Here is a 17,915-nt window from a genome sequence, read left to right as displayed (position 1 = left end):
AAGTCCAGCAAGCCGGTGGAAATTTTCCCAGAACTACACTGCATGGTCCAATACCAGTTTTCACCGACTGGTACTCCAATTGCAGTAACATCCTAAAATTAATTTTAATTGGTAGCCTGGGTAAGTTCAGCTATGCCCTATAAACATACAGGATGAACATTTTCATGAAATTCAGCAAAACATGCACTGTTTAGCAGGGATGAGAGCAGCTGAATGTAAAAAAGTCTGAAATCCCAATTGGTATAATGATTTTCTATGATGAAACACTAAAATCAACATTACAGCCAACATGAGAAAAATGTCTGAAATCAGATTTTTATCTGAACATTCTCATGTCTGGTTTAGGCTGTCCCTTGTCTATAGAATTGATGTCAACTAGGGGGAGATAAGCTAGTGTTAGAATTCACAGGGACAATTTTTGACACAAACACTATCAGGGGAGAGAAGCTAGTCTAGCATAACATGTCAAGATACAGGGTTATTCTGTGGAGGGGTACTAAAGGGACACAGGAGCCCTCTGTCTACTGTATCAAGAGTATAGCAAGCAGGAAAACTTGACAGTAAAATCAGTAGAAGAATAGGACATGTTGCCCTGAGTGTATAGCTGAGTCACAAAGTATAGTGCAATCTCTTGTTTTTTGGTAGATAATTCTTCTAACAAGCATATTGGGTATTGCTTTATTGGGTATTGCTTAAGCAATACAAGTCTCCTACCGGCCCCACTAAAACTAGTTATAGTAACCTTGACCCAAAAACCCTGAAACTTAAATTTGTCCAAGATATTATGGTCCTTTTATCATTGTCTGAAGATTGATCAAAATTGTTAAAGGAATGAATCCCCTAGAGCGCTGATTCATAGGTACAAATGTATATAGTCCCTTCCCCCCTCCCCCACTTTCAACGGTAAAAAGAACTGTAATGATATAATCACATACATGTTGAACCGATATTAGTATCCTCCATACACTGGGCACACAGAGTCTGGACAACTCGCATCATGTGACGATTGGTCTTCTTAAACATGTTCTCTTACACATGTCTTTCCATACGACTATTGTAACATCCATTCCTTTGTCGCACGACTGTTGAGGACATCTCTGCTTCTAAATGACATCATTCCGAGACAACTTAAGGTTTTGCTATTAATATCATGAAGAATAATCCTCATTATGTACCAAAGGACTGGTGAATCCACAATACTATTCTATACATTCCCAACACAGGTATACATATATTTGAAAGGTCTAGTGAATGAATTATACAATTCCATGCTGCACAGCCCCAAGGATAAACTGATCACACACAATCATGTATCACTTATTATTGATGTAGAAAAGCAGTAAAGGAGATATTAGCTACTGTCAGCAGCAGAAGCCAGTCAGGTAGGAATTATTACCTGACAATAAGTTAACAATGGACCAGCCTATTATATACCATATTGTCTATATACCAGCACACAGAGGTAGGTAACAGATGGTTAATGACAGAAAACGGAGGAATCTAAAATAGGTACACAATTTAGCTAGAGACTAATGACAGGTAGCAGACCTCGGGAGTGTTAGAGTATCCACAACATCTAGAGGCTAAAAATCAATTACCTACCTATATCTGGTAATTACCCACTACCTGGTATAAAGCCCACCCATATAGCTATATTGTAGATCAGTATAAATGATAATATTTAAAGTGTATTTCACTGTCCTGTTAATTTGAGCCGAGTTCTGTCCTGCAATAAGCCTGTCCTCTAATTTGAGTCAGAGTTTTCTCCTGCAATAAGCCTGTCCTCTGATTTGAGTCAGAGTTTTGTCTTGCAATAAGCCAGCCCTCTGATTTGAGTCAATGTTGATGGGTTGGCCCCCTTGGCTTATTACAGGATCACAATGGCACATATTTAGGTATGAAGACTTACAACAGGAATATAGAGGTATGTCAAATAAACCCTAAGGACTTTTACAGTTAAACAACATCAAACCCTGGTTTCATCAATATTTCCCAACTTTTAGAAATATCTTAATTAAAAATTTTCTATAGGAAATCATTGTTAGATTTGGGGAAAAAAAGTCTTGGTTTTAATGCTTTCCTATGGGAAAAAAAATAAGTTAAGGAATATTGATAAAACTCCAGAAGCCCATGGTATCTAAGAAAAGCGTTGGCGTATTATCCCATCTCTTTATATACAGATACCTGAATATGAGTAACTATACAAAATATCCACCTCATGACCAATGAGTCATAATCTTATACTATTATCCTAAACATGGATCCGTCATAATAACAGGATCTGTAAGTATTAAAAAATATAATCATTCATACAATTTAATAACCACCAACAATAACAACACTGTTTTGTAATCCTGCCAACAGAACTCTTTATAGAATCTAGACACAATGAGCAAGTCTATAAATTGAGAGACATTATAATGCTATCTCTGATGGTGTTGTGTTTCTCCGAGTGCTGAAAACTCTACCTGTCTAACAAATCTAAAGCCACTCCATTTACCTGCTTCCTCAAACTATATTCTAACGACTAGACACAATTATCCACAATTGGCATGATTTGTCATACTTCCTCAATTTAGGTTTTCCCTATGAATGGCCTGTCTAATCCACCCCATAATATATGGGACTTTCAAAACTAAATCAACTAACTATATAGAACTACAGGTAAGTACTCTGTAATACAGTGGGGTGCCATGTAATTGACCAAATTAGCCCTGTTGAGCTTTGACGGACTGGTACAACATTATATAACGTACCGTAATTATAAGTATTAGGCCAATTTAACAATGACTAAGTATTATTACGACTCAGTGACCATGTTGTCTTGTATAGTCAACATCCTAAATACTCCCCAACAACCTACGTAACACCCTAAACTAGATCTCAGACCACTTGACATTCTAAATCTGCTGCTAATAACTAAAATTCGGGGATTAAATTCAAGAGGTGTTACATTGGGTACAAAACACTTCATTCTTATAGTTTTAATGTGTAAACTTATCATCTGATCAAACAAGGCCGTGTATCTATTAATGCATTGTACAAAGATTCCGTATAGACTGGTAAAATGAAATGAATACAGAAGGCCGACAGCTGCAGCCCGATTTTCAGCACGATTTTGTAATAAGCCATGTTGGATTTTCAACATGATTTTTGCGATACGTTGTGTTGGTGAACCAGAGCTAAGTGATAACTTAGGGTATCTTTCTCTGTAAATTATCTTCAATTTCCACTATAAAGTGTCAGTACAGCTGCTGGAGCAGTAGTTTTTCTGTTCATATGGTTGTCCAATAAAAAGAAGATAGCTATTTCATAACATGGTACATTATCATGAATTTAATTATGAAATACTTTTAAACTGTGTTAATTTATCTTTAGAAGTTTATTCATTCATAAAAATTTCAAGCACTTACATTTGATCAAATTACATATATAGACTGCATCATTTGCTAATTCAGCAGTTTTAAGCAGTATTTTAATTTTGAGGGACCATGCATTTGATTTCTGTTCTGAACAAAGTCAATTTGGATGAGGTAGGTATTCCACATCAGGTGAAAAACACGAGGCTAACAGGCTGTCCTCAAGGTGACTTTGAAATTAAGTAAACCGACAATAAGCTGTATTTGTAACAGGTGTTATATTACTTATATGACCTACACACATTCACAGTAAAATCTTCATCTCAAACACACACATGCTAATCAGGAGTTGTTCACATATCATATTTGTATGAGCATCAAGTACAGAAATTTTAACTGAATTGATATTCTACAAAACTGACTTACTTCATCTCTGCATGTTAATATTCCAGGGGAAAATAAAAATGCACACATATATATTGCATAATATGTGAAAAATAATAATATGAAATAAACTCATAATTCATAATAAACATATAGTTAATATGATTTAATTCTTGGAATGACCTGAGTTAAAGGTTGATATGACAGAAAGGAACATGTTTTTTTCTGTCACTTCCTGGATTTTTGAAAGTAAATAAAATACAACAGGAACTAAATTTGAATATTTATTTCGTTAACTGCTCATTACAGTAGCTAATTAGAATTTTTTATTAGATGTATTTTTAATGAAATTACCCATGCCAGCTGAGTAACATTATCACACGGAAGAGTATTTCCTGAGGACTATAAACTTCTGTCTGTCCGGCCATTAGTTCTATCCCAGGGATGTACAGACCTATCTGTAAATTACCATGTCGACTGGGAGAAAAAACTAATAACACAGGGGTAAAACCTCATCAGACTGGAGTGAAAAACACATGTGTCTAGGCATGTACAAATTAGCTGGTACAGCAAATGACAGATGTTCTTATCCTCAGCTTCACCTGCTTTACACTGATCACACACATCTTAGATGTATTAATCATCATTTTTATTTATATACTGTATTTGACATCACATATTCTCCCTCTTCTAGTGTAAAAACTTATAAGTATTGCATCTATGCTCCACTAAGTGCCCTCCTCTAGAGTAAAAGTTCGGTACCATATTTATCCTTTAATAAGCGCCCTACTCAAGAGTATTAATATTTGGAACCATATTTTTCCTCAAATAAGCCCCCTCCCCTCATGTAAACATTTAGTACCATATTTATCCTCAAAAAAGCCCCACCCCTTTTGTAAACATTTGATACCATATTTATACTCAAATAAATCCCTTCCCCTCGCGTAAACTTTTAGTACAATATTTATCCTCATATAAGCCCCCTATTCTAGTGGAAAATTTGAGTATCAAAGTTTGGGGAAAGTTAATTTGTCACTTTTATCAGACTATTTTAAAGCTGATGATTCTTTTTTTGGCAGGAACTTATTTCAAGGTAACTATGGTAATTAAATAATGATATACAAGGAGTACTACACCTTACATGTGGTGAACATGGACAGACTACAGCCATTGGTGCTGAAGTCTATACCTATATATATGTAATAATTAAGTGAAGCAATACAATACTTTGGAATAATGACTTGTACAAATAGTGTTTTATTTATGATTTCAAACACAATGAAACATTTGACATAAATCGATGAATAGTACAACGGGTCAAATGTATAAATTTTAATGGGTCAAATCTGAAACCATGTGTGTTGGATTTTACCCCCGTGGCAGATTGAGTTATGTAATGTATATAAATGGTTCATAAATTACAGTGATTTCCAAACAGATAATATTTATATACGTATCAGGAAATGGACATTTTTTAGATAAATATAACATTACCACAGTTCAAATGATAAATATACAACTTGCTAAAATTTCAGTTTTTAAAGTAAAGTAAAATATTTTCATTTTACAAGTATGCTACATCCTTGGATCAAGGAAGGAGATACCTCAGATTGAGGCTATCTGTAGTAGTACATCATTTAATCATACCAGGTACAGGGTTCTCTGTGGAGGACCCAGATATTGTATTTAGATGCATGTTTCCATACACACCTACATATATATCATTTATTGTTAATTTCCATCAATCATACAACAGATGCCCCATTCACTGTCTACCATTGTACACTGCTAGGCCTAGCAGCTCAGGTGAATTATTTACCTCCATTAAACATGTCTATTACATAATACGAATCAGATGTTCAGATGAAATATTTTTTATGTTCTACAATTTTGTATCTAAATGATAGAAACAGGGTTTATGTTGTGAATTACAAGTGTCGTGAGTCAATATGGTGTTTATAAAGTAAATCCCATACAGTATAGAGAAACCACAAGGGTTATAACTGGGCGTTGATGTAGAAGAATAAATTACCTACATTTTCTGCCTCACCTGTGTGGTAATTAAGGATGAACACTTTCAGCAGGAAGACCTGGGTTATATGATCACACAAATATGTCTCAGGAAGGTTCCTCTTGTTGACCAATTAATTATGAATTGAGTTTCTACAATTTGGGCTTCATGACCCTTTCCAATTACAGTATCTTACAGTATACTAAAAGGTCCATGGAACCATAACTTGATTTTACTCAAGTACTCCTCATTATCAGGTGATGTATACTTTCCCTTTGATTTTGAAAATTTACTTTTTACTTAAAAATGTCTTCTTTTTTTCCCCTTTTTTTCCCCAGTGTTTTAAAATCATATCAAAACTCATCCTATCATGCTTTATATTACAACCAACATAGGACTTCATCAGAAACATGGTGGATATCATCTATGGTTTGAGTAATGTCTAAATGAAATGAATTTCATCATTTCAAAAGTGCATAATTATATTTTCTATAACTTTTGTGACTATCAAAATATTTCCAAATATTCTTGCCAAATATATATCTATATATCTTGTTCAGATGTATATATATACCTTTTTTTCAGCATATGCAATTGATTGGGGCTTAACCGTTAAAAAGCATGGCCTGTATGAACACAGGGACTTGAGTAAGTCTAAAGAATCACCAGAACCTTTGATCTGGGTGTGGGCTATATGCACAGAAGACCCCTTTTGAGTGAGTTCTGTCAGATTAATCATGAGTTTTCTTGCCCTATACTTAGACATTTACTAGTTTTCTCATCAATCTTATCAACCCAATATTTAGGGAGTTACCGAGATGGGATGACTTATGTTTGAGCTATAGAAAATTGATGGTATATGTAATGAGAATTAAAAGCCCAAACACTAGCATTGTCCAAACAAACCCCATCCTAACATAATTCAGTACAGATTTATTCCACTTCCCCTACAGTAGACTTGGGGCATGCTGGGCCCTCTGTATACATACATGCATCCCAGTATCTCAACATATGGCCAAGGGAGCCTAACCACTGCAGGGTAAACTTACAATGCAAAATAACATTAACACTTCCCAGATAAAACTTTTCTTCATATACAAAAATTGTAAAGGACCAGAAGAAATTAGCTTCAATAGCACAAATGATCATTGCAATAAAACTAGTCCAAGGTTCTAAGGTTCTTTTCTGTAAATGTTGAAAATTGTTGGGGTTTTTTTCCCCCGTTCATAAAAACTAACAAGGCCTTTATGATTTGGTTTCCCCCATGTTGTACATGTTCATATTATCTGTATGTAGATCTGTGTACATATATCAGTCTGCACCTAAAAATGAGGAGGGCAGCCTGGTCCTCAACCTATCCACTCCCTCCTTCTACTCACTGTACCCTGGTAATACCCAGGGTGTAGCCTTTCCTTAGCCTCATCTCTCCCTCCTTCTACAGAGCAGCCTGGTCCTCAACCTCCCCCCTCCCCAACCCCTCCTTCTACAGAGGTGCTGGTCCTCAACCTCCCTCCTCCCCACCAACTTCTACAGAGCAGTCTGGTCCTTAACCTCCCTCTTTCCCAACCCCTCCTTCTACAGAGCAGCCTGGTTCTCAACCTCCCTCCTTCCCAACCCCTTCTACATACTTGGGGAGCAGACTGGCCCTCAAGATAAATTAGTACTATTTGGCCTCCACCCCATACCCCCCCCCCCCCCCCCCCAACCTTCAGTCTTCACCTCACCCTTACTCCTCCAACACACCCTTCCTTCCCCATTGAATCCCTTCTATCTCTGTACCTAATATTGGAACTTAACCCACTGGGTTCCATACATAAATGTCCCCATCACTTCCTTTTTGACAAGCTAAAGTCCCTTCTTACCTATAGTACCCAAGAAGAGCACCTTGGCGTAATGCCATTGTTCCTATAGAATCCTATACACCCCTCCCCTGACACCCTTTTCTGTCTCAATTTAGTATCCATCCTCATAGACGACATCTAAATACCCTATAGTTAATGCTGCACCATTTTGATCTCATCCCCCAGTAGTCTGATGAATCTATAGGTGGGACAGAGACCCCCATACCTCCCATCTCTTTCCTGCTATAGGAAGTTTATGCTGACCCAGTATGGTAAAGGCTGATAATGGTTGCTAAGTACCCAGTCTAAATATATATGTGTAATCTGCTTTCTACATCTCAAATATAGAACATATCCGACAGGTTTTTCTGAAATGTGGACGTTTTTCATTATCGAACATCAGCCGTTATACCTTGGTTTATATACAGCAAGTCAATTCTTAATCAGATAGTGTAAACAAAATCGATGAAAACATGTCTTTTCAATACCAATCAGTATAGTGTTGAAATATTTCTAATCAACCCTAACGAAATATAAGTAGATTCATCATGGAACCATAATGATCTTATGCTGTATAGGAACTCACATATAGCTGATCAAAGCAAATTCAAATGCAACACAAAAGTTTCATTAGGCACGATATATTTCAGATTGTTTTTGTTTTCATACTCAGATAACAAGATGTCATCACAGATCTTCTTGTAGACAGCTCACATACAGTAAACATGTTCAGCTCGGTTTGTGTAAACAAAAACAACCAAACATTGATGATCTCACTAGAAAGATAAGCACACCTCTTTTTCTGAACTAAAAATTTTACAAGAGTTCCGATAGCTACCAAGATCTGTTTACATGAAAACAAAAACAGCTTGACATACACTTGAGCCAAAAAAATTCTAATGCCAAGAGATTATGGTTCATGATGAACACTTATACTTTGTGATATTTTCATGATTCTAAAATATTCATCATGATTTGTTTTGTTACCATACCATTAGATTACAAACACACGTTCAAAAAATGCTACAAACCTAAAGTTTGAAATGTGTCCCCTCGTCTGCAACTATAGCTACATGACCTTTCACTGAAGACATCTATTATGATTATAGTATGTAATGCAAGGAAATATCAGCTAAAATAATATAACATTGCCGAGCTGAACTCTTATTATACTGTATATAATATTCACAATTATGCAGAATCATCCATTGAAAAAAACGTAACCTGAAAATAAAAAATAATCCCCATCAAGACCTGGTCTAACTTTATACTAGGGGAGGGACTTTATTTATTAGAGGATACATACAATAACTGCTAATATATCCCTAGGACTATAATAATTAAATTTAACCTTAAATTAATCTCTATGTTATAGCATTAGAAACACGATTCAATGAACTTGATAAAATATTTTTCATCAAGAACATGATTTTGTTAATACAAATGAAAGTAATGTGTATTTAGCTGCATTTAATGAATCAATTATGTGAAATTTGAAGCTGAAATTCAGCATCCCAACACTCGGTCAATATGCGGTTATGTGATAGGTGAGATATCTTCACTAACGCACACCACCTGTACAGACAGACTTTAATGAACTTTAATCAATTATCTCAGTTTAATTGAGCAATCAAGCACATTTAAATCTGTATAATTCACTCCTGACATGGAAATCCTTTTCATCAGCAGAGCAACTACAATTTATCTGTTACCAGCCAATCACGATAATTCCGAAGGTCCAAGAGTAAAAAAATAAATCGCATTCAAAAGGACATGTTTTACTTGAAATTTTGTCATTTTTTTAGTATGAAGACAAATTAATCTAACTGTTATGGTAAATATTAATTAGATCTAAAATGCCTTACTAATGGTTTATGAATGCCTTACTAATGGGATATGTTTTACATGCCAGTCCTTCGTTAAGTAATAAACCAACAAAAACAGTTCCGAGCAGTCAGCTGTGAAATACAGAGACACATTTGTGTTGATAGTGCACATTCCACTGCACATGTGCATGCAGTGCGAAAAAACACTCCTTACATTTAATTTAAGTTCCTTCTGTAACCTTATATAGCACCATATCTAAGCTACCCACAAGTCTCATGGATCATAGAGCAAGCTTTCTGTGGCTCTCAGGACAGTCTTCCATGTTCTCACTGTCTATGATACATTCTTATAAACATCCATAAAAACTAATACTACTACCCAAACACATTCAAATCTAAGAATATTCAAATTAAAATACCAAAATCACTAGCAAATTTTGCAAAAATAAATATTCCTATGAAAATACGAAACAGATTGTTGTTGCCAAAAAGTACCAGCTTATAACTCGGATATTCATCTTCACAATTCACAAAATCTGTCTCTATTACATAAATGGTCAAATTATGACACATTAGATGAACAGAACATAAAATTCACAACAAGTTTCTGATTTAGCTAATGAGACAGTGACTCAACTAGGTTTGACTCTAGCCAAAGAAATAGTTCTGAATTTGATTGGATTATAGCTCTAAAGCTCAAGAGTTTCATGAATCAGTGAATAGCTCCTAGATTTGTAGGACTTCAGCTCTCTAAGTCTCACTGGGATAGCTCTCAAGCTCAAGAGTATAACACTTGAGCTATAGCAGGATAGCTCTCAAGCTCGGGAGTGTATCACTTGAGCTCTAGCCTCACTGGGATAGATCTCAAGCTCAGGAGTATAACACTTGAGCTATAGCAGGATAGCTCTCAAGCTCGGGAGTGTATCACTTGAGCTCTAGCCTCACTGGGATAGATCTCAAGCTCAGCAGTATAACACTTGAGCTCTACCCGACAGCTCTCAAGCTCAGGAGTGTAATAAATGACAGGATAAGCTCTTAGCTAAACTAGAATAAGTCACAAACTTGACAGGACCAGTTCTTGTCCTAAACATCAGTTGTGACAGGTAGGAGTACAGATCAACTGACCAGCTTCAATTGGTGTAAATTTCCCAATTGGTGTAAATTTCCCTTTGAAGTTTACCCTATAGTTGTCGGTAGTACAAAGTTAGGTATAGAGATGTCACTAGCTTGAAGCTCAGTGTGGGCAGAATATTTTTCATTACTCCTTTACATCATTCAACAGCAAACATTTATGTCATACCTTGAGAAAATATTTCCAGATTAAATTGTGTAAAAATATTCTGCTGACAGGTTTCCCAGTGTCCTAATGACATTACTGTCAAGCTCTGGTGTGTCAAAAACTATAGGCAGACATGTGTTGTCACACAAATTATATAATGCCTATCCTGACAGCTTCTACTACAAGCTGCATAGCAAATTTAGCTGACTCAATCAAATCGTTTGTCCTGGTACAAAAAAATGTCCATAAAACAATGAATGATTGTTCTCACTGCACATCATCATGGGAATATAAGACTCAATTCACAGTATGACGTGAACAATAACCTGCTTCTCCACACAGAATATACCTCATTCAAATATCAAAATTACTTACCTAGCATTTCAGTAAAGTGCACATGTACATGTTTTGGCAAAAAAATTATAATGGTCGTCAAATAATTTCTAAGCTGTAGGTTGTGTGTAGATCTTTTTATCAGCCTCCTATGTAAGTTATTAGAAAAAAGGAGCATATTACATTTGTGTACAAAGTACAGAACTCCATTATGAATATCCAGATAAAATATCACATGTAGCCAACATTTCAAATGAGCAGACAGCAATGGCAATTTCATCAGCTTATATCTTAACAATGTTTGTTTTCTAGGTTTATTGCACCATGAACAGTCAGGATCATTTTGAGGCTGAAAATGCCATCCTGTAGTAGCTTGTGGCTACCTCAATGAAGAACAGAAGGGAGGCCATACATATCCCTGTATCAGTGATATTGTCCTTCAATGACCTTAGATGTTGATGGGGTGTAAAATAATAATAAACCAAATTGTTTTCCCCATTGAACAGCAATTATCTTCAATCCCTTTGTCTCTTTTTCAGTTCCTTATTTGATATATTATTCCATCACTTCTATTATTTCTTCTGTTTGTGATCCCATCCCTTCAACCAATTCTCCTTATTACCTACCATCAATGATTTGATCCATTTGCCCCTGACCCCTCTCTTTCCATCTTTCTATTTTCTTTCTTTCTACCTTATTCCTGTCTTTCTTTACCATATCTCTTCCCTTTCCTTTATCTTTGCATCATTCCCTTTCCTTATCATTTCCTAACACTTTATGAAGCATGCATCCTTATACACAGAGATATCTATATCCTTTGTCAATCCCTCTATCTTCAACCTCCCTAAATATCTTCCTTATCTCATTTTCCTCCACTTAATCTTTATCCCACAATGAACTACAGAGATCTCAATCAATTTCAATAATCAATGCTACAGGATCACCCAGACCTTTATCAGTGAGTTAATGACGACCAATAGATAAGTATATAGAGGAACATCTTCCTCACAGGCAGGTCGGCTGTATATATTTAGACTGCATCCGAACAGACACATCAGGTACAGGAGAGATCGAAAAGTTCTGTTAAACACACACATGCCCGGCTTCCACTTTGAAGGAAATGAACCTAAACGGAAAGTCTGCCTATAAAGTCAGTGAAGTGGAAAATATCAGCCACAGCGACCTATATTCAACATGACTGATCCCAGAAGGTGTTTGTGAAGTTTGATAGTTTTGTTGTATCAAAGATTAACACAAAGTCTAATCAAGATATGGTACAACAGAGGCAACCAACCTCCCTGTAGGACATAATATCTAATGGTCAGGTTAGATATTTGAATGTTCTCTTTTTTATAGTTTTCATCAGAAAAAAAATTATATATAATGTGTGAAGACAGAATGCTAGGATACTCATCAGTTTGAGGTAATATATAACAAAGCATACAATATTTGTATTGTTTAATTATAAAATTAGGATCATTTTGAAATAGTATTAAATACCTTTGTATTGATTTTTTCTAATACCAACATGTGCAGAGCACAGTTTCAATTGCCTGAAGGACATTTAGAACTAGGTGCTCCAATATATCTATAGATTTATTGATACTGAACAGATTCAGGAAGAGCTCCAGTTAACTTGCTTATATTTATAAATCTCAGTGCTGTTAAGGCTGTTCCAGTACATAGACATGATGTAGATGGGAGAACTATGGATGAAGGCTGACAGGTGTGAGATACATCAGCCACCAAGGAGGAAACATCTACAACTTCTTCTCTATTGCAAAGGCCATATATTATATATATACCAGAGTGAATCCCATTACCTTTGTACAAGGTTAAGGTTTAGACATTATATAGAGGGATTCTCAACATATAATGGGAAGAAGATATGTGTAGTTGTAATAAAATATAAATATATTTAGTCATGATCTGTGTGAAACTGGTCCCAGGAAAATGAATCCCATATGTATAACCTCTAAGGGACACCCATAAACTGTGAATCTTTTCACCACAATGAACATAATTATATAACCATTTCATTCTTACGTCCAGTAGACTGAGTTCTGGGATTACAGACTGGTAGATCGACTGGTACAAAACAAACTGGTTTATTTCAGACAAAATCATAAATAGACAAGCATACATTTCTGACCAGATTCTTTTTTTGTGTCTAAAGTCTCAAATGGAAACCTTGGATACTTTTCAGTAAAAGCAGTGATTACCTACTCAATGCATGGTAAACATATTACATTTTCAAAGGGAGACAATCAGAAATATAAATAAATTTTCTTTTGATTATCAGATTATATGCATACCCGATAAATTTACATACTGACCAAAACATGTCTTTATCAAAAGGGAGACAATCAGTAATAGGTATGTTTTCTTGCAGGCTGACATCTGCATTTTTACATGCTTTCCCAAAAATATTACTCTAAGGGGGATATTATCAGAAATAGGAATTTCCGATAGGAAATTACCTGGATCATAAGTTTAACTATTAATGTTCACATCGACTGACAGATACTCCATCAACAGGACATAATCTGAAATAATTCATTTATCTGGTAGGCAGACATTAGGATTACAATGGCGGTATACAATGTAACCAAAGATATTTATCTTAAGGGGAGATAACTGATCACAAATTGAAAAGTACTTAGTACAAATGTAAACAAGGTATGATAGTCCACCAGGGCCTATATATCCACATTGGACAAGATCAGGGGAGCTATACCAGCCATATAGCCTGAACAGAAGCCCAAGATCAACATCATAATCTCTCATAACCAAGCTAATAGTATATTATGTTACAACCGCAGGATAATTGATATAATGTGCCTGGCCTTTGGGAAATGCAATTTGATCAGCACCCACTATAGAAGGTTCTCAAGCAGTGGAATACAGCCCTAATTGTTTGCCCTTATTTTGTAAAATTGGCAAGGCTAAAATAATTTTTGGCAGAGGAGTGAAAGTTTTCTCCACCAGTGAGATTTATGATGCTGTAATATATCCATATAGAACATACAATTGTACTGTAATATAAATATACTTACTGTTTTCTAAATTTGGCAAATCTGTATCCATATAGAACATACAATTGTACTGTAACATAAATATACTTACTGTTTTCTAAATTTGGCAAATCTGTAAGCGTTGAGCAAGTATTGAGGTCTTGATTTTTAGCACTAGAGTAAAATCCTGTATCAAAGTCAGCTACACTGTCCTCCTTAATACTGGTGCATGTGCGTAAACTTCCCGACGCACTTGGCGGCAACGACACCTGATTGTCACTTTTTAATTTATTGAATATATAATCCCACTCCCCACCCGAGTTCCACACCCTTTCCTCCCCGGGATTAACATCATATTTGAGGGAGGGGTCATTATCACAGAACGCCTTTAACTCCTGAACTATATCACAGCCTGAATTACGATTTATTCGTTGTAGCACCTTAGAACGTCGTTTCACTTTTTTAAGATTTTGAAATTCACGTTCGAATGCCATGAAATCTTCATCATGGTCAAAGAAATCCGTAAAAGAATCCTCAATTTGAGAATCATCTAATTCATCTTCAAACACATCACACTTATCATCAATTTCCTCGTGATCTGGTTCCTCCTCTTCTTCGTCCTCATCGCCATACCTGTTTAATGACCACCGAAGCTTGTCCAGACTATCAGAAAACTTATTACTTTTAAACGTTTCAAACACTCTTTCAAACTCCTGGAAGTGCTCATCACTGTTGAGGAACTCCATGAGTGGATCGGCAGGTAGATGGCTACTTTTGCGAGCCTCTGCCGTTGTGAGAAGTTTGGGCTTAGAATCACCTTTAAACAGGCTAAAGTCCTCAAATAACTCCTCCTTCAGATGACTGAAATTTTTCAAATCCTGTTTAAAATCCTCAAAATCTTCCTCATCGACGAATCCATATTTGAGATGACTATGTGGTGATGAATCCCTCTGTATATCACAGTACTGAAGATCAAATATGCTTTGGTTACAGATCCGATTGGCAGCAGTATTCCTGTGAGATCTACGGGACCTGGTGCTTACTTTGGCTGATGGACTAGAGGAGCGTTGATGTCGAAGGCGGCTATACGATATACCAGACCGCTTTCGACTATCTTCCATACCTCGCTATACTATAATATAATAGGGATGAGATCACTCTATGTTCACATCCTAACATACACAAATTTGTGTTAGGCCTCTAATATACATCCACTTTTCATCAATTCAGTTAGTGAATAGAGTAGAGCCACACAGGCACGCTGGCAGGAGGATGGGACAACACTGCCAGCAAACTGCTCCTCAACAAATACCCACTAATGTTGTTACACACCGGTAGGTACACTCCAACCTGATACCATGAACTCTGACCTTACGCCTAAACCACCCCAATACACATTCTCTCCTCTCCAGGTAAAACGCTGGTACAAAAATCTGCAGCTCACCAAAAAGAAATAACAGTTCCTCTTTCTTTGAAGTTGTTCTTATTTACACAACCTCTGTAAAGCACTAGCTTTATAAGAAGGTAGAAAAGTCTAAAAATAACTTTTCCTAAGTGCTGCCAGGGTAAATAAAACTGTTATCAAGGTGAACATGTGAACCAAATCACGATTATACCACTGAACACCACCGAACATTTGGTTATCAGTACCAGTCTCAACACACATATATAAACTGACACTTTAATTAGGTATTTAATTGATGAGCACACTGACTATGTCTATATATGAATCGTACCACAAACTAATATTACGTCAGTAAATACATCCCGTTAATGGTAATATATCGACAGTACCCTGGTCACACTACATCATAATTCCACGCTGACAACGATCCAGTACAATAAGTCTGTGTGGAAATACTCAATAATATCAATAGTGTTTATAGGTTCTCCACGTCACATAATAACATCCAATTACTGGTATGTCTAGTGTAAAGGTACGAAAGACAATCCTCTCATTTAACCACAAGTCCACTTTTACCTGTATGAAGACTTTCAGTCATCAAATCTTTATAGAGTCCTGTTTCCAGATTTACAAAGTATAATATAGTACCATATGGCTTGGGTGAGACGAGCACTGTGTTGTACATGTGCAGTCAGTCAGACTCAAATCAATGCAAGCTTTCTTGTGTAGCTGTCTACACACAGGGGGAAACCCAGCCAGATGGCATTTTGTGAACACATGCTTGTTGATATATATATAAATGTCTGCTGTGAGGATTGTGAATCAAATGTTCTCTGAGAAAATCTCTTGGCTGACTGGTGTAATATTCCCTGTGATGATGTCCCTGTTGTAATACCAGCCAATCACAGCACTTTGTACATGTATCCAATGATACTCTGGTCACAAGTGTTATCACTCTTAAGTAACTTGTGTTTATTACTCACATATATCTATAGAATTACGTCTGCTCCTTTGACACAGAAACTGTTTAAATTGATTATATATATGTGTGTTGAGGTATAATTAATAATAAAATTATCTCATAAAAGTTTCAGATAACTGCTAATTGAAGACACATGTCGGTACTCTGGTTTCCATACCAGGATTATACTTGGCCCTGTGCTAATTCACTTGGGATCAAGAGTAATCATTTGGCAGGCTATCTTACTGTATATCTGTGTTAATGGGCTTAGGGACTTGCTCTGTCAATCAGTCCAAGGTTACATGTGCTGTCCAGTGTCCAGACACCCTGACCAATCAGCTCTAAAGATTTGATGAGCTGTATTCACTTGACAACCAGGGTTCTGGCCAACACATCAAGAGTAGAACTGAGTCTGGTATTGAATAATTCAAAATCTCCTTTCCTTAATGGTCATGCCCTGACATCATCAGCCACACTTTACCATATATATTTGATTTCCACAGGGAAATATCATTGAAAGTGATAATCATCTACATGAGCTTCCTTGTTCTAACACCAATATTTTTATCCTTGGTTAAAAACATCCATACAGGCAGAAAGTCAAAATCTGATCCTGGGGTATTTTTTTCCACTATTTTTTTTTCAATTTCCAAAACATTTTTCACATTGTTAATTTCTCTGTCAGTTGTACTGTCAATAAACATCTGATCTCCATGTATTCATGTGCTTGTCACACAACACAAAATGTATATATCAATTTTCCTTCTCTGTTATTTTCTGTAAACAATATTTCTATACTTTTGTAAACAAGAGTCATATTGACCTGTACAGGTCCTAGATCCACTGTAACAGGATGTCAACCAGGTTCCATATCAACATTAGTTCTTTGTTACAAATATCAGTTTCACATAAAACGATGACAAGATTAACCATTATTCAAACATCGGTCCCAATCTCCAATCTCCGGAACTCGAGGGTCAGTCTATCGTTCAGCTGGTGCGAGTTCATCACTTCCTCGGCTTGTTTTCATGGTCAGAGAACAGCACAGGTACACACGTCACAGTTAGACCGGCTCTGTTGACAAAACATTACTGCCCACTCTCCATGACTAACACTCCTACGCTGCCATTGTTGTGATCAGCCGAGCGATCAGGTCATCATAATGGTTGTCAGTGGTAGGAAGAGTTATCCCTCTTACTTAACAGCCGATCGACTCATTTAAAATACAGGAAAAACCATTAGCTGTTATTCTTCACTTTCATAACAACTCGAGCGTGAATTTGATGGCAGCCTGATAGCGATAATTATACTGAGAATTAAGTTGTGGCATGTCTGCATTTGTATACAAACTCGTCACATGGTATCCACACTTCTCCAAAAACACAGAAAACCAAAATGACATCAGAAACATGGTATTTTAAAATCTAAACACATGTAAACAAGTTGTGTCTATAGAACAAGTATTAGGACATTTCATACACAAGCAATGTTACACCTGGGTA

At 36.2% G+C, this 17,915-nt stretch overlaps 1 protein-coding gene across 1 annotated transcript in view; it reads right to left on the bottom strand.

The window, feature by feature from the left end:
• LOC117331163 overlaps positions 1-17,535 on the bottom strand; it is a 42,021-nt gene extending 24,486 nt beyond the window's left edge. Inside the window, exons 1-3 of the mRNA XM_033889761.1 lie at positions 14,160-17,535; positions 13,555-13,579; positions 10,872-10,926 (exon numbers count right to left, since the gene is read on the bottom strand). Coding sequence (XP_033745652.1) covers positions 10,872-10,926; positions 13,555-13,579; positions 14,160-15,168 — 1,089 coding nt within the window. The 5' untranslated portion in view covers positions 15,169-17,535. The remainder of the gene's footprint in view (positions 1-10,871; positions 10,927-13,554; positions 13,580-14,159) is intronic.
• Between the last annotated feature and the right edge of the window lie 380 nt (positions 17,536-17,915).

Source organism: Pecten maximus, chromosome 7 (assembly GCF_902652985.1).
Source record: "Pecten maximus chromosome 7, xPecMax1.1, whole genome shotgun sequence".
NCBI classification, from domain to species: domain Eukaryota; kingdom Metazoa; phylum Mollusca; class Bivalvia; order Pectinida; family Pectinidae; genus Pecten; species Pecten maximus.
This window is presented reverse-complemented; position numbering and strand designations above follow the sequence as displayed.